The sequence below is a fragment of the Kogia breviceps genome, chromosome 2 (genome assembly GCF_026419965.1).
Source record: "Kogia breviceps isolate mKogBre1 chromosome 2, mKogBre1 haplotype 1, whole genome shotgun sequence".
NCBI lineage: Eukaryota > Metazoa > Chordata > Mammalia > Artiodactyla > Physeteridae > Kogia > Kogia breviceps.
In genome coordinates this window covers 147,817,248-147,840,726 of record NC_081311.1, presented here as the reverse complement: position 1 = coordinate 147,840,726, position 23,479 = coordinate 147,817,248, and the positions used below count along the sequence as shown (strand labels likewise).

General features: G+C 35.9%; 1 protein-coding gene across 5 annotated transcripts in view; it reads left to right on the top strand.

Moving 5' to 3' along the window:
* The window catches only part of SESTD1 (SEC14 and spectrin domain containing 1), a 137,846-nt gene extending 114,713 nt beyond the window's left edge, over window positions 1-23,133 (top strand). For 4 of the 5 annotated variants that reach the window (XM_067026396.1, XM_067026397.1, XM_059053599.2 and 1 more), the window contains 8 exons: window positions 7,718-7,912; window positions 8,437-8,551; window positions 10,004-10,163; window positions 13,384-13,465; window positions 14,559-14,681; window positions 15,447-15,638; window positions 18,147-18,268; window positions 20,570-22,977. In XM_067026396.1, coding sequence (XP_066882497.1) covers window positions 7,718-7,912; window positions 8,437-8,551; window positions 10,004-10,163; window positions 13,384-13,465; window positions 14,559-14,681; window positions 15,447-15,638; window positions 18,147-18,268; window positions 20,570-20,699 — 1,119 coding nt within the window. In that variant the 3' untranslated portion in view covers window positions 20,700-22,977. Of the gene's footprint in view, window positions 1-7,717; window positions 7,913-8,436; window positions 8,552-10,003; window positions 10,164-13,383; window positions 13,466-14,558; window positions 14,682-15,446; window positions 15,639-18,146; window positions 18,269-20,569 lie in introns of all 5 variants that reach the window. The other variant, XM_059053601.2, reaches the window with a different exon arrangement.
* The last annotated feature ends 346 nt before the right edge of the window (window positions 23,134-23,479 follow it).

The window sequence follows — 23,479 nt, the reverse complement described above, 5'->3', positions numbered from 1 at the left end:
TAACCTTTATCTAGTCCTGAATTTAAAAAGTATAACCTCAGGAACAGGAGTTGTAAGTTAAATACAAAGTATTCAGGGTTTTTTTCAGCATAAAAGGAAAAACCATTATGTTGGAACCTGTGAAATGCATAAAATATATAGATTTTTCAGTTATGGAATTTCATATTTAAGTTTCTTACAAGTACTAACTAGGAAAATTGCAAAGATAATATATATACAGTTGGCCCCTCCGTATCCACAGGTTCCACGCACATCCTAGGAAAATTGCAAAGATAATATATATACAGTTTGCCCCTCCGTATCCACAGGTTCCACGCACATCCAAGGATTTAACCAACCAGAGATTGAAAATATTCAGAAAAAAAATTCCATGAAGTTCTAAAAGGCAAAACTTGAATTGTGCTGTTTTAACCAATAGGTGGCACTGCATTGTCACCTTGAGAATAGGTTGTTTGCTGCAGGACGCGTATATCAAGTTATGATTTTTAAGATGTTCTAACATTTGATTAAAAGTTTTCTCCTTGTAAATAAAAGTCAAAACTTTAAAGCCTATTTTGGAATTGTTCAGGTCTTATGAAACTATAATGACAAATTTCTAGTGTATTGATTGCTTAATATGGGTAGAATTTGGAGAAACTTTTAATATACCATTTTGTGTTAAAACAGTCTGTCAAGTATTAAATTTCAGATTCTTTATAAAACCATAATTCAGAAATAAAGCTAAAAATAAACCGAAATCTTGGTTTTTGAATAGTAGGTAAGCACAACAGAAAAAATATTAAGGTGTATGAAAATGATTATAACTTAAAATAATTTTTAAAGTATTTTAGTCCAGTAATCTTACTTTAGCTTTTAGGTGGAGGTAGGTGAGTATTAGGAAAAGCACATAATAGAAAGGTGCAGAAGCATAAATCTCTGAAGTTGCTTTAGAATTCTGTCAGTGTCTCCCCATCCCACAGTACTGACTTCTGGTCTCCGAAGAGAATACTGGTGTGTTGTGCCTTATAGTAAACAGCAAAACAGGTCTGCATAAAGAGTCAAGACCCCATTTCTTCCTAAGGTATTAGCCTAAGTGTGTTGGCAGTGTTTCTTTCCTCCTAGATTGAGATTCCTATATCATAGTATAAAGTATAAATACCCATCATTTCACCAACTGGGCATCACCACCAATTCACATACATTTCCAATGTCAGTCCTGATGACTGTGCTTTCCTAGTATGTGAACATCCAGACCCAGATCAGTATGTGAACATTAAGATCTACCATCTTAATCCAAATCCCATATCTTGGTAGTGGATTGTTTTTTTAAGTTTGTTTTTGCTTCTGTGTGTGTGTGTGTGTTTTCGGGGCGGGGGGGCTAGAAATAATCATTTTCTATACAGTTAAATGTTTATGAGAGGTAAACCAGAGAATGACCATAACTGAACTGAATGCAGCCTGTTCATTGGAGGTTCTATAAATTTTATGTTCCCCAATTTCCTAGGAAGGAACATTTTGATTAAAATATGTGTGTATATATATGTATATATATATGACTTTTTTCCCCACATCCCAGAGAGACTGATTATTTCTCTATGACAACATCAGTTCTAATTTCAGGTGTTAGTTTCATGAGACATACGAGTTCTTAAATTGTTATCATCTCTGGTCTGGTTATTAGGGCCTATAGTTTGCAAGTTTAAACCAGGATAAAAAAAAATCAGCTTGAGGATGGTAGTTCTTAACCCTTAATGGTCATGAGAGTCACCTGATGTGTTTGTTAAAAGGCCTGTGGCAGAGCCCCACCCCCACAGACTCTGATTTGGTAGGTCGGGGGGGGCTTAGGTATTTTTAATAAGCACCCCAGGTGATCTGATGTAGAGAGTTCTCACTGCAAGAAATAATATCTCAGGTCTTTTATCCTTTAGTTTACTATTTTTCTCTGAATCACTGTTATTACTTCTTCAAAGAATTAGACCAACTTATTTAGAGCATTAACTAAATTTGTAAGTACTATAGATAAGACTGTGAAATCCCTTTCTATTTAGAACACAACAGTGATCATTTTCTTAGGCAATATTTTCTGCTTTAAATCAGTCAGTCTCCGTTAACCTTTATAATCACTGTGTGGTTAGAAAGTATTTTATATAGGTTGGGACTTGAGCATGGCTGGAATTTGGAATCCCTGGCATCAATCCCCCAAGGACAGGGAGGGACAGCTGTAGAGAACAGGTTTTCTCAACCTTGGCATTACTGATTTATTTATTGATAAATCTTTGTTGTAGGGACTGTCCTGTGATCGTAGGTATTTAGCAGAGGCCAATGATACATTGGCCTCTACCCACTAGATGCAGTAGCATGCCTCCCTCCCAGCTGTGACAGCCAAAAATGTCTCTAAATATTGCAAAATGTTCCCTAGGGAGCAAAATCGCCACCAGTTGAACATACTGCTGTAAAGAAGATTCTGAGAGATTAAGTGACTTGATGAAGATCACACCCTTAGGAAGGAAGAAGACAGACCTTGAGTCTGTCTTTCAAGTCTAGTTCTTTGCATTACGTATGACTACGTCATCTCTGTAATCATACTCAAAAATTCCATAGTAGTTCAGGCAATAAGACAATATGACAAATTACAGAAACCCAAGTTTTAGGTACAGGGCATAAGAGAGACCACATTTGGAACAGTACCTGTTACCTACCTAATTTAATGTCAACAAATCTACAATACCTAATATAAAAAGTGTTTTATATGTTCAGTCAGTACATGCTAGTAGGGCACATATATTAAATGTCACTCGTTGTTCTGGGCTGTTGAGAATATAGCACTGTCTTATTATACGGAACTTAACATTCAAGTTGAGGAAAGAGGGAGTGGAGAGCAGTATAGGTAAGGCTTTCCGGAAGGGCCTCTCTGAGGAGATGACATTTAATCAGAGACCTTGAAATAATATGAAGGAGTAATCCAAGCAAAGGGCAATTCAGATCGAGGACACAGCAGTAGAAACACTCTGTGGCAGGAGCTTACTTGCTATGATAGAGGAACAGCAGGTATGTTGGCAGTGTTGGAGTGCAGTGAGCAAGATAGGGAGTCAGGGGCCAAAACATGTCATGTGATTTTAGCCCAGAAAAAGGAACTTGAAGTTTGTTTTAAATATTATGTGAAATTATCAGAGAAGTATTTGAGCAGATAATTGATTTATGCTTTTAAAAAATCACCAGCTATTGAATAGGGGATAGGGAGTAGGGACAAACAGTGAAATAGGAAGACAGGAAGCTAACAGAATGGAGGCAGCAGAAGTGGTGAGAAGTTGTCAGGCTTACGATGTTGAGCTGGCAGGACTCACTCTTGGAGGAGTCATGTGTTTAGGCTTAATGACTATTCAGGTGGGGAAAACTGAGAGAAGTTGGTTTGGGAGGCTGGAGAATCAGTATCTGTGGGGGCAGGTTAGACATCCAAATGAAGATAGCTGTTAGATAGTTGGGTATCAGTATCTGGGGAAGAGGTCAGGGTTGAAGATATTATTAGTCTATAGATGTTACTTAAAGGCGTGGGACAAGATGAAATCATCCAAACCCAATGAGTATTGGTTTAGAAGAAAAGAGCCTTTGGAAAGCTGAACCCTGGGTCACTCCTAAATTTAGAGGGCAAGGAGAGGAAGGAGAGCCAGCAGAAGAGGCCAAAAAGGATCTGTGTGGCTCAGGAAAGAAGTGAAAAAGGAGGGAGAGGTGGTCACCTTTGTTAAAATCAACTGAGAGGTCCAATAAGATAAAGACAGATTTTTTGATAAGAGTGGGAAGGACAAAATCCTGATCAGAGTGAATTAAAAAAAGAATAGGAAATAAGACAAAGTGAGTATAATGATCTCCTTTAAGGGAAGGTTTTTTATCTTTAATTTACATATATTAAAATGCACATATCTTAAGTATATATTTTGTTTTTTAGTAGAAGATGCAGTTTATTTGTACGCTGATGGGAATAATCCAGTTGAAAAGAGAAGATAATTGCAAAAGCAAAGCCTTGCATAGGCAGCAGAGGTTAGTCTTTAGAGTGCAGTGGAGCAGTTGGCCTTAGAATCAGGCAGAGTTCCTTTCATTGTTTTAGCAGGGAGGGCAGAGCCTAGGGCTACAGAAGCGGGGAAGGTCATAGATTTGTCTGTGAGAGGATGAAAGAGTTCTCTTCTGATGGCTTCCTAGTGAATTATGAAGTTGGATTTTTGGCTAGAATGAAGAGGTGAAAGGGAGTTGGAGATTTAAGAAGTGAAAAAACATATCATAAGGATAGGGAGGTGAAATAACTAGAGAAATATAATAGGGTTTCTGAAGGCCCATTTGAGGTTATTTGGTCACAACTTTAAAAAGACACCTATCCACATAGTTGATTTGATCCAGCCACCTTCAGCTGCTGGAGGCACACAGCAGGTAGAGAAGCCAGGTCTGAGGTTTTGTTTGTTCAAATAGAAGTACAGTTAATACACAATATTATATAAGTCTCAGGTGTGCAATATAGTGATTCACAGTTTTTAAAGGTTATACTTCACTTATAGCTATTATAAAATGTTGGCTGTATTCCCCATGTTGTACTACTGTACAATAGTATGTGTACATCCTTGTGGCTTATTTTATACCTAATAGTTTGTACCTCTTAATCCCCACCCCCTATCTTGCCCTTCCCCCACTTCCTCTCCCTACTGGTAACCACTAGTTTGTTCTCTATATCTGTGGGTTTGCATCTTTTTTATTATATTTTCTAGTTTGTTGTATTTTTTTAGATTCCGCATTTATATGGATTATCATACAGTATCATGTAGATTTATCTTTTTCTGACCTATTTCACTTAGCATAATGCCCTCTGAGTCCATTCATGTTGCTAAAAATTTCAACATTTTGTTCTTTTTTATGGCTGAGTAGTAGTCCTTTGTGTGTGTGTGTGTGTGTGTGTGTGTGTGTGTGTGTGTGTGTGTATCCCACATCTTCTTTATCCATTCATTTGTAGATGGACACTTAGCTTTCTTTTATATTTTAGCTATTGTAAATAGTGCTGCTATGAACATTGGGGTACATGTATCTTTTTGAGTTAGCGTTTTTGTGGTTTTTTTGGATATAAACCCAGGAGTAGAATTGCTGGGTCATATGTTAGTTCTATTTTTAGTTTTTTGAGAAACCTTCATATTCTTTTCCACAGTGGCTGCACCATTTACATTCCCACCAATAGTGTACAAGGGTTCCCTTTTCTCCATATCCTTGCCAACATTTGTTGTTTGTGTTCCTTTTGATGATGACCATCCTGACAGATGTGAGGTGACACGTGTGAGGTGGTATCTCACTGTGGTTTTGATTTGCATTTCCCTGACGATTAGTGATGCTGAGAATCTTTTCATGTGCCATCTGTAAGTCTTCTTTGGAAAAATGTCTGTTCATGTCTTCTGCCCATTTTTTAATCAGGCTGTTTATTTTTTTGATGTTGAGTTATATTGGCTGTTTATGTAGTTTGGCTATTAACCCCTTATTTTTCATATCATTTCCAATTTCTCCCATTCAGTAGGTTGTAATTTTTGTTGGTTTCCTTTTTTGTGAAAAAGCTTTTATGTTTCATTAGGTCCCGTTTGTTTATTTTTCCTTTTATTTCCTTTACTTTAGGAAACAGATCCAAAAAAATATTGCTGTGATTCATGTCAAAGAGTGTTCTGCCTGTTTTCCTCTAGGAGTTTTATAGTATCTGGTCTTACATTTAGGTCATTAATCCATTTTGAGTTTATTTTTGTATATGGTGTTAGAGAATGTTCTAATATTATTCTTTTACATGTAGCTGTCTAGTTCTCCCAGCACCACTTATTGAAGAGACCGTCTTTTCCCCATCACGTATTCTTGTGTCCTTTGTCATAGGTTGACCACAAGTGCATGAGTTTATTTCTGGGCCCTCTATTCTGTTCCATTGATCTACGGGTCTTTTTTTGTGCCAGTACCATACTGTTTTAATTACTGTAGCTTTGCATTCTGAAGTCAGGGAGGCTGATTTCTCCAGCTCTGTTTTTCTTTCCCAAGATTGTTTTGGCTGTTTGGGTTCTTTTGTGTTTCCATACAAATTTTAAAATTATTTGTTCTGGTTCTGTGAAAAATCCCATTGGTACTTGATAGGGATTGCACTGAATCTGTAGGTTGCCTTGGGTAGTATGGTCACTTAAACAATATTGATTCTTCCAATCCAAGAATATGGTACATCTTTCCATCTGTGTCGTCTTCAACTTCTTTCATCAGTGTCTTATAGTTTTCCGAGTACAGGTCTGTTACCTCCTTAGGTAGGTTTATTCATAGGTATTTTATTCTTTTTGATACAATGGTAAATGGGATTGTTTCCTTAATTTCTCTTTCTGATAGTTTGTTTTCAGTGTATAGAAGTGCAACAGATTTCTGTAATCAATTACATATCTTGCAACTTACTGAATTCATTGATGAGCTCTAGTAGTTTTCTGGTGATGTCCTTAGGATAGTCTATGTATAGTATCATGTCACCTGCAAACAGTGACAGTTTTACTTCTTCTTTTCCAATTTGGATTCCTTTTATTTCTTTTTCTTCTCTGATTGCTGTGGCTAGGACTTCCAAAACTGTCTTGAATAAAAGTGGTGAGAATGAGCATCCTTGTCTTGTTCTTGATCTCAGAGGAAATGTTTTCAGCTTTTCACCATTGAGTCTGATGTTAGCTGTGAGTTTTTCATATATGGCCTTAATTATGCTGAGGTTTGTCTCCTCTATGCCCACTTTCTGGAGAGTTTTTCTCATAAATGGATGCTTTTTCTGCATCTGTTCTTCATTTTTGACAGGTGAATCTGATGGAAGGAAAGAGAGCAGAGCATGAGCATGGGTTGTGCCCTGGGAGGTGGTTATAGCCTCTGACAAACGGTAGAAGTGAGGACATGAGGCTCCTGAGTGCTGGACAGTAGAACATGCTGAGATCAATGGATTGGTGGACCTCATGGGGCTGTAGGAGCAGGCATACTAAAGGATGTGAGTTGGAGAGTCAGTCAGAGAATGGGATTCTTGAAATTAAGATTTGGGGGCTGTATAGTAGTATATGATAATGACAAAATTTTGTGTCTGTTGGAGTAGGTAGCTGAGGTGGGGTGAGGACAGGATAGTTGGAAGTGAGGGAGGGAGTCAAGGAACTAAGAGTTCAGTGTTGATTGTATGTCTACACAGTGGAAGTCAAGAAGAAGGCTGGCACTGAGAGGAAGTTCAGGGAAGTCCTCCAGCTCTGAGATGAGGGCATGCAACAGAAAAGGTTGGCAGGATGTAATCCGACTACATGCATTTCACAGGAGATGTGGTTTTTGAGAGAAGAAGCAGAAGAAATGGTTTGGAAAGAGTAATGAGGAGTGAGGCAGCCATCTCCCTCACTTCCAGGCTTGTGGTAGGTTGGCTGTACAAACACAAAGAGCCATCAGAAGGGCTACAGAGCTAACTGCTTCCTCTGAAGGTGACAGGTTTCACATACAACAGGAAAGAGAAGGGGACATTCGAGGCCAGGATGAGCAAATAGATCCTGCTGTTGGCAGGAGTGAATTCCAGGGATCGCAGTGGAAGGATTTGGGTGCTGGGGACTTTTCGTCCTCAATTTAAATAATTTTGCTTTAGAAAACTCTCATATATGTTACTTAGTATATCTGGAGATATTGTAAAATGTTATGTATTCTTCAGGAACTGATTTGATCCTTAATCTACTTTACAATGTCTATATTACAGGAATGGTTTGCAGTTTACGTGGAGCTTAATCAGCAAATTTCAGCACTCTTAAATGCTGGGGATGAGGAAGATCTTGTGGAACTGAAGTCGCTGCAGCAACAACTTAGTGATGTTTGTTATCGACAGGCCAGTCAGCTGGAATTTAGGCAGAATCTCTTACAAGCAGCCCTTGAATTTCATGGTGTTGCCCAAGATGTAAGTGTCTACTCTGATTGCTTTTCTTTTCTTCAAATTATCTGAATACTTATCTGTACATCATTTTTGCAGGTTTGCATGTCTCCTAATTATTTTTCTGGTACAATAAAATTTACTGGTGGGGGAAATAAGATACACTTCTTTGATTTTTAAAAAAAAATTTAAGTCATTCTGCATGCAACTAAACTTTTTTTTTTTTTGTCTAAATAGTGTCCCAACCTCTTAGATATATTTCATTTGGATAGTTTTTCAACCTTCATGCTTTATAACATAGATTGAAATGGAAGTTTCAATACTTTTTAACATTCTGCTGACCTGGACATACTTTGTCTTCCTGGTGCATGCATCTGTGTGTTCTGTCATTCAGATAACATGTATTCTAATTATTTGTCCTTGTCTTTTAACAGCAGAGTCTTTTTCAAGTATAATTGTGATAACCTCATTAGATATAAACCTCATTAATCATTAAACACTTTAGATGCTGATTACATCAGGGTTATCTCTTTGGTGTCCCTCTGCTTTAGTTGTCTCAGCAGTTGGATGGCTTATTAGGGATGTTGTGCGTAGATGTAGCACCAGCTGATGGAGCATCGATTCAGCAAACTTTAAAACTGCTTGAAGAGAAGCTGAAAAGTGTTGGTAAGCAGATTTTAAAAATGCTGAAACATAAGCGTTCTTTTTTTAAAAAAATATCACTACCATGGTTAGACAAGTCAACTTACACTGATCTAATTATAATTATTTACAGGGAACATAGGAAAAATTGGTATAAAAAAGTCTTTATCCCCTTAAAGGGTATAATTTATGCTACAGTTTTTACTTTTCATTGTTAGTCAGTCACACTTCCTTCACAGGGCCTTTAGCTCTTCTTGTTTACCCAGCCGAATCTACAGGTGCTATGTCTTGCATATTCTATGAGCAGTTATTTGTAGTGCATGCATTAAACTGTAATTAGCTGTGAAGTGTTCTGTGGTAAACCCTGTATGCCCCAAACTGTGTTTTATGCAATGATTTTTGTTGTTGCTATATCCTAACCTTGTGAAAAAATAGTTGGTTTGGTTCTGTGCATTTGTTTCTCCAGACTGGGAATACTGCCGATGTTCCACACTCTCCAGGGAGAGGATGGTCCAATTTCATTAAGCTAGTACCCTTACTTGACACCAAGGCTTTTTACATTTTACTACAGTAGGAAATACAGTGAATTTCCCTAGGACGTGACTGGGAGAGGTGGATAGTGGATGTGAAAGTGGGAGGGGGGTTGTATTGAGTGGGACAGGAGGGCAAAGGAGAATGGAGGAGAGGAAAGCAGTAACTTCAGGCAGAGATTTAGTGGAAAATGGTGACATATGATTGAACCAATTTAATTAATTTGAAAAGGACTTGAGGGAATGGGTTTGAAAAATCACGTTTGTATTGGCATTTTACTTGCTTACAGTCTTCGTTATTTTTAACAGATGATATGAGTAATACATGTTTAGTATTTAATATGCCAAATGAAATTTATTTCAAAATGTCACAAGTTTTCTTAAACCATATTTTTCTTTAAAAAATGCTAAAAGAATTCTGGTATATGTATCTAATTTAGAGTCTTGTAAACATATCCTAAGTGTTGCTTCTCATTGGGTGTAAGCTGGACAGCGCCTATACTCAAAATGTTCAGTGTCCTTTTACAGTGAGAATACATTGCTTGAATGTTTTAATGTCTTGTAACTTATATATTTTTGGAACAAAATATTTGCCTTGTTCTCCTAAAAATTGGACTACATAAAAACAGAAAGGAAAAAATTGAAAATCTTATCAAAATAGAAACTCTTACACTTCCTATTTGCAGTTTTGGAAAGTCATTGTTATCTATGGAAATTCACCTTTTGGAAATTATCTTTAGGGAGAATTTGAATGAGTGGGAGCTCCAGTTTGAGCCACATTTGAAGGGGTTTTATTGATCAAAATATTCAGAGGGCTCCATCCAAAAGTAGTTTAATGTACAAAGTTATACTTGGAATCCAAGTACAGTATCTGCTGAGAGGATTTACTTAAGGGAGGGAAAGCTTCTCTGGTTTAAGAGATTAAATATAGTAACTTTTGTTTTAGATGTAGGATTGCAAGGTTTGCGTGAAAAAGGTCAAGGTCTTCTGGATCAGATCTCCAATCAGGCATCTTGGGCCTATGGAAAGGATGTAACCATTGAAAATAAAGAAAATGTGGACCACATACAAGGAGTGATGGAAGATATGCAGCTTAGGAAACAAAGGCAAAGTTTGACTGTTCATGTTAATTTTTGCTAAGACAACCTAATATTAATTAAAATGAAAAGTGATGTAATTATATTTTCCATACAAAGTAAAAATTCTTACCTGTTATGTAGTAGGCATGTAGTAGGTTTTTGGTGAATGTAATGATTATTGTATATAATTGTACTAACAAATAATGGCAGTTTGTTCAATTAATGGGTACATTTTCCCTTTTTACTCAGTGGTAAAAATTTCGGTTCCACTCAAGTACATCACATTCCATATCCCCAGTGTAGCCTATGACTCTTCAATCTTTTAAGAAAACTCTTTTTGGAGAATTTTGCTTTTCCATTTTCATTTAGTTTAGAGATGCTATTAAATCTGTCATTTACATTGATGTGTTTCTTCATCTAAATGTCTCAGAAATTTTCATGCATCCATTGTTCTCATATTTGCTGTAGAAGGATTAGACAGTAAACTCTGGGTAAGATGATGTTTAGTTTCCTTTGATGTAGAACTAGGAATTTAAAGTGTTCTTTGAAAACTCAGTTTGCAATAGCAATTGCAAAGTATTGCAAAGTAAAGGATTAAATTAACATATGCTAGTATATATAGGCTAGCATGGTTGTGTGAAATCTTTGTACACTTAGAAATTCTAAGGTCATCAACAAAAACCTCACAGAAACTCTTCCCTTACATCACAGAGAAAATGGTCATTAGACAGAAATTCCTTCTATCCTCATATCTGCAAATGTATCCATTTCATTATTTATTCTCATCACAAAGATGATGTATGTCTGCTCTTATCAAAGCCGTGTGTCCCCATCATCTTCTCACTCCGTCAATTCCCATTCTCTACTCTGATCCCAGCCTTTCATTTAAATGCTTAAATCTCTCCTATTAAAAAAAAATTAGACAATTACACACATGCATATCCCTTCAACCCTTTGTCTTCTAGCCCTAGAATTCTCCTTCCTGACAGCTGTCATTGATGATCTAATCTGCAGCCATACTTCCTCACTGCCTCTAGTTACTTTCCATCCCTTCTCAGTCTCCCCTCTCCCCTCACCATTTCACTGGACATACTCTTACTGATGTCACAAGTGACTTTGTAATTGCCATGTGTAATATATGCTTGATCTTGCTCAAAATCCAGGGAATACTTTTGGTCCTGACATTGCTTGACCACTCAATAGAATTAGGCACAAATGACTTTTTCTTTCTTCTTGAAACTTCCTGACAACCTTGTCTTCTTTGAAAACACCCTTATGAGTCTCCTCCTCGCACTCTGTTTCTCCTTGGTTTTCTTCACAGATTTCTTGTCCTTTAGCTAATTTCACTGCTTTCAGGGTTTGTTCTGAGGCCAAATTCTCTTCTCACTCTGTCTTCTCCCTACTTTAATGACTTCTTTAATGTGACCGTGATTGAGTAGTTACGACTCTGACCCAGACCCCTCTCCTGTATGTTAGACCCGTAGTTCCTCTTACTTCCTGAATGTCTCCACCTGGATGCCCCATACACTACTCAAATAAACTAATATGGACAGATCAGAAGCATTCTCCGTCAGAACTGGCTCTTCTCCTCCAGAACTTGCTCTTCTCCTTTAGTTTCCTATCCAGGTTAAAAATACCATCAGCTACCAAACTTGGAATTTATCCCAAGGATTTATTAAAATCCTTACTCTTCCTCATCCCTTACAGCCTAATCAGATGCCCAAGTTCTGCTGTCTCTGAATCATGAACACTTCTTTCTTCCCAATCTTAGCTGCCTCTGGCATTGCTCGTCTACAGTCTGTTGTGCAAGAGCACAATCTTTTGTAACACGCACATCTAATCCCCAACCTCCTCGTATAAACCCCTCTCAGTGACTTCCTATTTTCGCAGATGAAGTTCAGTCTCCTTGGAATAGGGTACGAGACCCTTCATAATCCAGTCCTGCATAATCTTACCTCCTTTAATTTTTCTACAAAACCACACACTTGTTTTCACTTTCCTGAACACATCATGCTATTTCATGCATCCATGACTTAGAATACGTCTTTCCTTGTTTTCTGCCAAGTGGATTCCTACTTATTCTTTAAGACTCAGGGGTACTTAATCCTTGGAAACCTTTTTAGATTTCTAAGGCAAGTTTGTTACTTGTTCCTCCCTCTTCTCATACAGCTCCGCAGTAGTTTTTATCACATTGTTTATTTAAAAGTCCATCTCCCCAAATGAGACCATCTTAATAGTAGAGACCATGTCTTATCCTTTTCAAGCACATTATTCATACCTGACAGTATGTGTTGAATATGTGTATGATATCATCTTAATCACTGAAGTGTCTTACATTGTCTTTTAGCTTCAGATTATAAAAATACTTATCATGATTACTTCCCTTCAGTCCCTTGTAGAATTGTTTAACCAAGTTGCATTTTATATGTTATGGGCTTTTGTTGAGGGCTTTCTTATAAAAAATAGCCGTGTGACAATGACTTACCTATTGTTATCAAGTTTCCTTAAGAATATCAACTACAGTGGAGTCCAGTGCCTCATGGGTAGCTTGTTATTGGTATTTGGTACTGCAGTGAGTTTCCACCTTCCCATCTAAAGTTCATGGAATTGCATGGGAATGAAGGGAATCAGAATGAAGGGATCAGAGCTGAGCTAGATCAAGTCAGCTTAAAATTGTTATCTGTATATTATCCAGGCAGACCATGGTAAAATTTAAGAAAACTCTGAATTGTGTTTCTCTCCACCCAGACATCAACAAATTTTTTTTCTTTCTTAAGAACATCGATGGAGGTTTTTTTAAAATTCAAAATTAGATATTACTCTGGGTAATGTGTAATGTAATGAAAAGCTTCATTTTTTTTTTATTCCCTTGGAGCATCATTCTCTAAATTAGTATTTTAGAAACTTTACATTTTTATATTTGAAGGTTGTTTAATGCTAATTGGCAGTTGATATTGCTTTGGGTTTTAGTGTACTGCTGTGTTTGTGCTTTGCTTCAGTATTTTGCAGAATCCATACTGTACTCAGAAGGGTTTGTGATTTACTACCATTCAGGTATTTTAAGGTTTTGATATAACACAGATGCAGATATCCTTAAAATTCTTACAAATCAATACGAAATAGTTACAGTCTCCATAGCCTAGGACTGAGTATTTTAGTATACTGTAAAACACGTGTGTCAGATGGTGGTGTTATACTAGTTATCAACAAAACTGAAATGTCCTAAATTTATGTTTGGATTTATTAGATGTGAAGACATGGTAGATGTGCGAAGATTAAAGATGCTTCAGATGGTGCAGTTGTTTAAATGTGAAGAAGATGCTGCCCAGGTAAAGATTAATCAGGCACATTATGCACTTGTCTTTTCTTAGAAGATTGATTTCACCTAACTATAAACAAAAGTGTACTTTTCATGGTCCTAAGCAAGTAAATTCATTAAGTCAGATTCTAGTTTATCCTGTCAAAATAATAAAGTTTTGTATTCCCACTTACCTTACTGGTCTCATTTTTTAAAAATTTATTTTAATTTATTTATGTTTGGCTGTGTTGGGTGTTCGTTGCTGCACGTGGGCTTTCTCTAGTTGCAGCGAGTGGGGGCTACTCTTCATTGTGGTGCACGGGTTTCTCACTGCGGTGGCTTCTCTTGTTGTGGAGCATGGGCTCTAGGTGCGTGGGCTTCAGTAGTTGTGGCACACGGGCTTCAGTAGTTGTGATGTGCGGGCTCTAGAGCCCAGGCTCAGTAGTTGCGGTGCACGGGCTTAGTTGCTCCGTGGCATGCGGGATCTTCCCGGACCAGGGCTCAAATCCGTGTCTCCTGCATTGGCAAGTGGATTCTTAACCACTGCACCACCAGGGAAGCCCTTACTGGTCTCATTTGACTTATCTTCTCAATGAAATGCTCTATTGAGCTAGAAATTGGGATTATTTATTATTTATTACTGTTGATTTGGTTGTCATTTACACATCCCAGGATGAAGGCTGGTGTAGCTTATTAACCCACAAGAAGGTTTTTCAGCTAGATAAACAATTTGCAATTTTTGTGTAGTTAGCATCAAAGAACATGATTCCAGCTTGACATAGAAGGAACTTACGATTTTAAGTAGTAACATAAATCTATAATGAGATTCCAATAAGATTATATTACATAAACACATGATGTTCTATTAATATAAATCATGTGATGTTAATTTTAAATGAGTACTTCTCTTTAATAGGTCTTGTCTTTAGATTTTTAAAAATTTTGAGTGGGAGGAGAGGTCATTAATTCATGTAGCTTGGCATTGAATGAAATAAGCTATTAAGGTTATAACTAATGGATTAATTAATCATGTGATAGTAATCGTTCTTTATATAAATATGATGTTTTGATATAAGACATAAAGAGTTATGAATCCAGCTTCACTGTTATTTATTTTCATTTAGGCAGTAGAATGGCTAAGTGAACTTCTGGATGCTCTTCTTAAGACCCACATCAGATTGGGTGATGATGCTCAGGAAACGAAAGTTCTACTGGAGAAGCATAGAAAATTTGTTGATGTTGCACAGGTGCAGAACTGGTTATCTTCCTTTTCTACAGGCTCTGTGTTTGCATAGCTTTCTGCATGATTGTAATATAACTTAACCTTCCAAGTCCAAGAAGATTGGTTACGTTAATCCAGAAATATTACAGAACTAAGAAAATGTCAGCTGTGAATCAAAAGTAGCCTGCATAAACTTGAGAGGGTTTATGTTTTCCTGAATACAGGTTCTGTATGCTTCCTCTGATTTATGGTATATATTACGACATTTTTAGGCAGTAACTGTTCATTCACGAAAGTAAATCAGTAAATGACAAACCCTAGTTTCTGCATCTCACTAGTGTTAGCATAACAACACAGATTTTTTTTTTTTTCATGTGAAAAGTATCTTAATTTATTTTCCCTAACTATTGAGTTCACATTGTAACAGTGTGGTTTCCTGTATGGAATATAAAGTGCCCACTTGCCACCCATTCGTTTTGATCAATGAGGGAGCAAACCTTTTTTTTTTTGTGGGGTGGGGGGTCATGGTTGAGCAGACCAAGGTGGGCAAAACAGAGTAAGAGAGGGAAGCCAGACAAGAAATAAACTTAATAAAAATTAACTGGAAGTATTGCTTCCCCTTTATCATTTATGCATGCAGAAAATATGTAGCAATAAGTGCCAGTGGACTTACTCATTATTGATTTCTAGTGGTGTTGCTTAATTGTAACCTCAGTCCTCCTGCAAACTTTCCCATCCCTCTTTTCAGAATTCTTTTATTATAATTTCATGTTGACTTTTTCTTTTTTAGAGCACTTATGACTATGGAAGACAGTTGTTACAGGCCACAGTTGTTCTGTGCCAGTCTTTGCGCTGCACCTCTCGATCATCTGGGGATACACTTCCTCGACTGAACAGAGTATGGAAACAATTTACAATAGCATCTGAAGAGAGGGTACATAGGCTGGAAATGGCTATTGCATTTCACTCAAATGCTGAAAAGGTTCGATTTTTTAAAAATGTAGTTTCAGTAGTGTTTGTGCGTTTAAAATGTGTTAACCTTGTAATTTTGTTATTAGTCTGTTTTTAAAAAATTTATATTAATTCCATTGTTTAAAGCTTGTTTAGATATAATGTATTGTCTTAGAAAGTTCAAATCAGATTCTTAGTAAGCCATACCAGTGCTAGAGTACTATGGTTAGAGGAGTTGAAACTATCCAGTAGTCCTCTCTCAGCAGCATGTCTCTCCTCACCAGACCTGGTGCCCAGAATGTACTGTCTGTTCTTTCAGGTGTCATGACGCCCATCTGTTTCATTATGCCAGGAAAGGAAACTGCTTTGGCAACTACTACTAATTGTCATAAATTTTTTAAAAGGTCATTTGTGATTTTTATAATGTTTAGAGACTGTCCAGCTAAAATTATGAGAGTAAGGATAAAAATAAAACCTTTTTTTAATGTGTTATCTTAAAAGATTCATTCTAGAATTTATTATTTAATGAATTCATTGGTCCCAGAAACCAAAAATGAAATATGCAGGCAAATTTTCAATAGAACCTATTTCTCAACTGCACAGTGAAAATTTATAGCACCCAAGCCTTATATTTCCATTCCAAAGAGGAGTCTTACTAAGTAGTTAACTTTGTTTTGATCTCTTAACGATCACAGTTTATATGTAGGGAATGTTCAATACAATTTAAGATATGAGAAACCTAAGATGTAAATGTGATAGCCTTAGTCTGTAGAACAGAAGAAAAATTGCCAGGAACCTCAGGAATTAAGCAGTTTCTGTCTGTGTTGTGCACTACATCTGTTAGGAAATGTCCACAGTTAACTCTTTTTGAGCTGGTCACTGAACTCCGCAGGTCAGTGTTTTAGTGTAAAATGGGCCTGGTGATGATGAATGAAAGTACACAAAATGGCTTGACTTGTTTATCTACTGATTGTTTTAATGAAAACTTTTTAATTGAAGTATAGTATTAACATAGAAAAGTGTACAGCTCAAATGTTCTGCTCACTGAATTTTCATAGAGTGAGCATGCCTGTGTAATCAGTGCACTATTCTAACAGCAGAACGTCACCAGTACCCCAGAGGCTCTCCACCCTCTTTTCATCACACTGCTTCTGCTGCCCATCCCGGGGTGACCACTGGCCTGATTTCTAACACCACTGATAACTTTTTAGGATCGTGCTTTAAAAATGTATCTGCAAGGACATTTTAAAACCTAGATCCCTTTAAGAAGTTATGTAAGAATGAATATGGTTGAGACTTTTTTTCATAAAAAATTAATGTTCTTATTTTTTATGGTACATGGCCTTTATCATGCTTGTAATAAACTCTTTTTTAAGGTTATTTTATTGTGCCAACCTATGTAAAGCCTTTTGTTATCAGATGTTATTTTTCTTTTGAATGTGTTGTATTTTATACCAGTAAGCATAAATATAACCACAACTGTAAGCAAATTGTATAGCAAGTGATAGTGATTGGGAAAATATTTAAATTGAATCTAGAATTTTACAATATGAAAATGGCCTTTATGAGTAATGCTGAAGTAAACATAATTGGATTAAGTAAACTATAATGCAAAAAAAGTTGTAAAAATAAATATTTTCTTCTGCCCCAAATTTTGCAGGTTTTTTTCTTGTAGGAAATTTTTAAAAATTAGTAGCATTATTTTAAATCTGGAGTGTATCTTAGACCCATAGCACATCTCAATTTGGGACTAGCCATACTTCAAAAGCTCGCTAGCCACATGTACCTAATGGCTACTATGTCTGTAGTCTGTACTATGTCTGTACTTGTAGACTTAACTATTACAAATCACAGCATTTTTTTTCTTTCTTTCTTTATTTTCTTTTGTACCATTTAAATTTAAATGGTAATAGTTAAGGAAAAAATATCAAGGACTGTAGAACTTCCTATGTTTGAATTAAAACCTTATCAATTTACATCTTTTTTGTTGTTATTTTTGTTTTGTTTGTTTGCTTACATCATTTAACTCAGGTCAGTGGATCACTTTTTAAAATAACTATAAAGTTTCTAGCTAGGTAATCACATCAGTTATGTGTTTGTACTCTGAGTATATGTTGTTATGTATTTATATTTTTTTACATTTTTGAAGTCTGTAAGCTCTTTAAGGTCAAAATCTATATCTCATTCATATCCCAAGCTGCTACATAAACATAAAGTAAGTATTCAATAAATAGTTACTTAATGAATGAAAGAATACTACTTTTTAAGCACAGTTTGAGCTTAGATTCCAAATAGTAGTCTAGTATTATTTTTTTCTTGGAAATCACTATAAACCTCTTCGTACTCCAGTTATGTTATTAGTAGGGATTGTGTATTTCATTTTGTTTGAATTTCTTGGGCCAGCTTTGATCAATCTTCTATAATGGCATACATGAAGATGCTAAGAACAGAACAAAAACACCTTCAATCTACTAAATTTGCATGAACTTGATTCCTTTTCTGTGTCTCTTGATTGATGTTGCATTTTTATTTGTTGCAGATTTTGCAAGACTGTCCAGAAGAGCCTGAAGCTATTAATGATGAGGAGCAATTTGATGAAATTGAAGCAGTTGGGAAATCACTTTTAGATAGACTAACTGTTCCTGTGGTTTATCCTGATGGGTATGGTGCATGTTCTTATAATTTGTGTTTTTATCAGTAAGGTCTTAAAGGGATATCAAGAGAAGAAAGTTTGTTTCTTAAAAGTCCTGGTAAATTAGCTTTGGTTCACATTTTAAATTTCTACAAAATGTTAGTTTAAAATGAAAAGAAATCCATACTGGGCTCTTAACAATAGTAGCAGTTGGTACTTGCTGCTGTCAAATGTATCGCTCTTGATAGCTTGTTGTAGAATAAAGATCATTGACTAGGTTGACATCTTGGGTTCTCGCCTTGACTGTGATGGTAAGGAGTTGGGTGACTTTGGGCTTCATTCATGGAAGGGACGGGGAGGGAACTAATGTTTAGTAACTTAAAATATATACCAAGTCCCAAGTTAAAAACTTCACCTTAATTACTTTTGACCAGGGCTAGAGTAGTATGATTATTTTGATTTACAGATGAAGAAACTAAAGCTCAGAAAGATTAAGTAAGGTCCTCAGGATTTCACAGCTTCTAAGTAGAATTAGAATATAGTTTCAGGTCTATCTGGCACCAGATCCATTCTCCTTTCACTGTGCTGTATGGAGTCCTAATTTCTTCATTTGTAAAATGATGGGGTCGTGATTCTCACATTCCTTTCCATTTCAAGTAGTTGATGATAAAAATAAGAAATAGCCTCTTGAAAATAAACAGACCAGTAAATGAATCAAAAGGAGCTTTATCTACAAGGAGCCCTTCTCAGTTAAAAATAATTTAGAAGTAATCCAGAAGATGTTTAATTAAAACAATAGAGAAACCAAACCATTGAATACAGGTATCCTTACATTGTAACATAGTGTAATGGGTACGATTGTGGACTCTGGAACCAGATTTGTTGGGTTTAAATCTCAGCTCCGCCACTTACGAGCTATAACATCTTGGGCAAGCCACTTAACCTTTCTGTGCAATTCCCTCATCTAAAAATAGGGATATATTTTCCATACCTCCTCAGGTTACAAGAGCAAGGGAATTAAATGAGCTAAATGTATATAAACTACTTAAAACAATTGTGACACATGGTAAGTACCACTACTACTGTGTCATGAACTTCAGATGATTATTTGGAATTGATATTGAGAAGATGTAACTTTATGCCCATGAACAAATACTATTCATAGTCTATACTTAGATAATCTCTAGTCATACCTAAACGTGAACAATCAGAAGTAGCTTAAAGTCATGTATATCTCCAATGTATAAAAGAGAATAAAATCTAAAAGTTTATAAATTCAGCTGGTAACAGCATTAGGGTGCTTCTGGTTGTTCCATTCCAGGACACCCCTCGCCCGCCAGCCAAAATCTCATTTCTGTGTTTCATAACCAGTTGTCATAAAGTCAGTCTCATTCTACTTAAGTCATCCTAGGACCATCTACCCCTGGTATTTTTGCTTGGGCTTCTCCTCCTGTGTTCTACAAATAGTTCATGTGTCATTTTCATTTTTAAGATAAAAGAGTAAGTTAGGGCTGTATATTCTAATTTCACAACTTTAATATTTGCAATTATTATTTCATTCCCTTTTATATGATAATCTGTTTATGCTGTGTAAAGTTTGACAGTAAGCTTAGTCAGATTTATCTTTTGTAACATTCTCCTAGAACAATAAAAGAAATTAGGCGGTCTCTCTGGATTCACTGCTTGAAGACCCAGGTTCAAATTCTGTTTTTTCACTGTGTGATCTTAGTCATTTAATTTTCTAGGTCTTAGTTTTCTGATCTAAAAAAATGATTATTAACCAGATTATTTCCAAGAACTCTTAGAGCTGTAAAAGATTCTGTGACTCTGAATACTGTGTCTTTGCAGATAGGATAAAATTAAATAATTTTGCCTGTTAATGTCCCAAATGATGGCTTAGCATTAAACGGATATTTTACTTGCTAGCTATATTAGACAACTGGTGTCTGTAGCCCTTAGCACTGAAGTACACCTACAAATTTTATCTTTATGTATGCTTATGGGCCCCAAGCTAAAAGTATAACATTTATACTGTTGCATTGTTTTATTTGTTGAATTGTTTGGTTTATCGAGATTATCATAAGTGTACATGATAGGACATTTATACTTCTAATAAATTTTTCTCAACATGTCTTAATATATATTATGCCATTTTAAAAAATGTTTCTCCTACCAAATTGCTACTCAGAGGTAAACAGTATGGTCTGCAAAAAAGAACTAACACCATACCACGTAGGTAATTTTTATGGTAATTTTTGCTTCCTTTTGCATTCACTACAGTCAATGGATTTATATTAATCTGACTGGGCTATTTCTGTTTTGATTTTTAGAACTGAACAATATTTTGGGAGTCCAAGTGACATGGCTTCTACTGCAGAACACATCAGAGACAGGATGAAACTAGTTAGTCTCAAAAGGCAGCAGCTGAGACATCCTGAAATGATGACTACAGAGAGCTAATAGCTGCCTTCTTCCCGCAGATCTGCAGTTCATAATCCCGCATGTCGTTGGCATACTGCAGCATCAGCTACAATATGTTAAGATGCATTTCACAGCCAGGATAAGCCTCATTTCTTTCTATTACACACTTCTCTCCACATGTTAACATCTTGTAACTACCAAGGCAGAATTATTTAACATGCTTTGAGACCATAGACTCCAAGTATCTTAAAAGAAGGAACTGTAAACATTGCACTGAAAACTTGCTTTAAAGCTTTACCTGACCTGTCAGTTTGTAGATGAATAACTGATAATAAGCTTTGAATGGTGCTAATAAGAGTTTAGGAATTCTCTCTATAAAAAAATGGTTGCCCTTCCTCCCCAAGTGATGTAGTAAATTTAGACTATAGTTAAACTGTTATTAGTAGACAGTGGTGTCCTCAAAATTTTACATTGTAATTCTCCTTCAAAATTGATTATTTTTATTGTGTTAGTATGAAGAAAACCTTCAGATTTTTGATATATCATATTCATTAAAAAACATTTTCCTATTTGTATTGATAATGTATAAAAGTTGTTTGTGCTTAATAAAAGGCTTCTTTTAAACATCTTATTTAATTTGGTGGTTATATCTATTTCCAAACATGAGTGCCTTATTTAAAAGGGCATTCTTAGCATTGTAAGGATGGTTTAGTATTTGTTTTTTCATGTTGGTTGCATGTATTTTAGCCGGAAATTTATATGTAAGCATGTGTATATAATAAATAAGCATGTTTTATCATGAAAAACTATTGTGAAGAACAATTTAGATCTTTAAGAACTTATGAATAATGGAATACTATTTCTCATTTTTCTCTTCTTCAATTTGAAAAATGTTATCCAAATTATTAACTACCCTGAAGATATTTTGTTTCTGGGGGAGGAGGGCTGGGGAAGAAGCCCTATATAGTTACTTAAGTGTAATCCTTTATATCAGAGTAATCTTTCAGGAATTAAATAGCAATTGTTAATAAAATTTAATTTCTCAAGATAGACTAGAAGCAAGATTCTGAAATAGTATAATAACAAAAATTGTACAACTCTTTTAGAAATAAAATTTATAAAATGTTAGTGCTTTTAAGTTTGTATTAAGTTTAAATGGTAAAAACATAATTTTTTGTTAATTTTTATTTCAGTAAATGTTTTTGAGAAAGATTAAAAACAATTTGTAGTCTGTGATCAATACAAAATTATGCAAAGAGTTGTATGCTGGTTCCTTTCATTGTCTACAGAAAAGCTGTGTATCTTCTAATGCAAAAAGCTCCCTCTGAGCCTGCTGGTTTCTCCAGCCTTCTTCACTGCCAGACTTCTTGGAGAAATCCATATCCATTGACCCTGCACCCTCATCACTCACTGCTCAGCACCTTGCAGTCTGGTTTTACACAGACCAGCAATGCAGTGGTTCTCAGTGGGCTCCCAGTTACCGAATTGAATGACTTTTTTTCTCAGTCTGCATCCCTTATCCTTCTTTGCCTCTGCAGCATTTATACCATTGAGGAACCTTTCCTAGACAGTGTCTCCTCCCTTGAAGATATTATCCTCTGCTGTAACTGAGTCCAGTCACATAACTCTTACTTAAAATGCATCTACTAAAATGTGTTCTCTCTGATTCTGTCTTCAGAATGCTTCTAGAAGTATCTCATCCTTAGGGTTTCTATTTTATCCCAGTGTCCTGGGTTACATATCTGGTCCAAAGTTCTAAGCCTGTACTTTCAGCTACCTACTTGACATTCCAACCAAGGTGAAGTTATTTATCATATTTTCCACCTTTCTCCTCTTGGAGTAATTTTGGTAAAAGATGCAGCCTTTTTTTAATAGAAATGCCAGAAAATCTGGGGCCACATTCAGCTGTTCCCTCTCATGCTGCCACTGCTCTAGAACATCCAGGAAGGTTTTTCTATATCCGATAATCCTCAGTCTTTTAGGGCTTAACTTTTGTGAGTGTGAACGTTTGTGATTCTTCATTTCAGTCTTCATGATGGTGCTAACCACGCGCTACAGTTGTTTATGTCTGTACCTGCTAGGTTATAAGCTCTTTTGAGGGAAGGAATCTTTGGGGCCTGACTTCTCCTGTTCCCAGCCTTTTGCTCATGCACAGTAGTTTCTCAGTTCCCCTGTATGTGAATGGTCTATTATAGGCATTAGTAATAATCCCTCTTGTATTGTAGTCTGAAGTATGTTTTAAACAGATTTTCTAAAGTTAGGACTGACTTATGAGTGAATCTGTTCATCAGGAAGTCATTTGGTATTTGAAATACTGGCTAATTTAGATATTCAGTTGTACTCAATAATATATATTTCTCCTACTGAATTTCACAGAATTCGAATGTTTTTATTCAGACTTTGCCAGAAAGGAATTTGACTGCAAGTAAAGATACTCTTTAGTTCTACCATCAACTCGCCTACTGATTGTCAAGTGAGTTAATTTTATATGCCTTAAGCTATCCTGTCTACAGCAAAGTGAAATAAGGCACATCTGGAAATATTTGTAATTTGAGTAGTTCAAATGAAGATGAATATGTTTTTATCACATAATAAATATTGTTGCTTTTCATTTGTAACTTTGCTGCTACTTTCTATTTATGTATCCATATACACATAGACAGTTATGAATGAAAACCCAACAGTGCCCTAATGTGATTTTTTTCATAGGGTCATAGTTCACTTGGAATACCTGTGAAGGAAGTGACTGCAGTCTGTTTGAAATGACAAGTTCTTTGTACATCATAAATTAACATTAGCCCTGCAGATATAACGGAGAA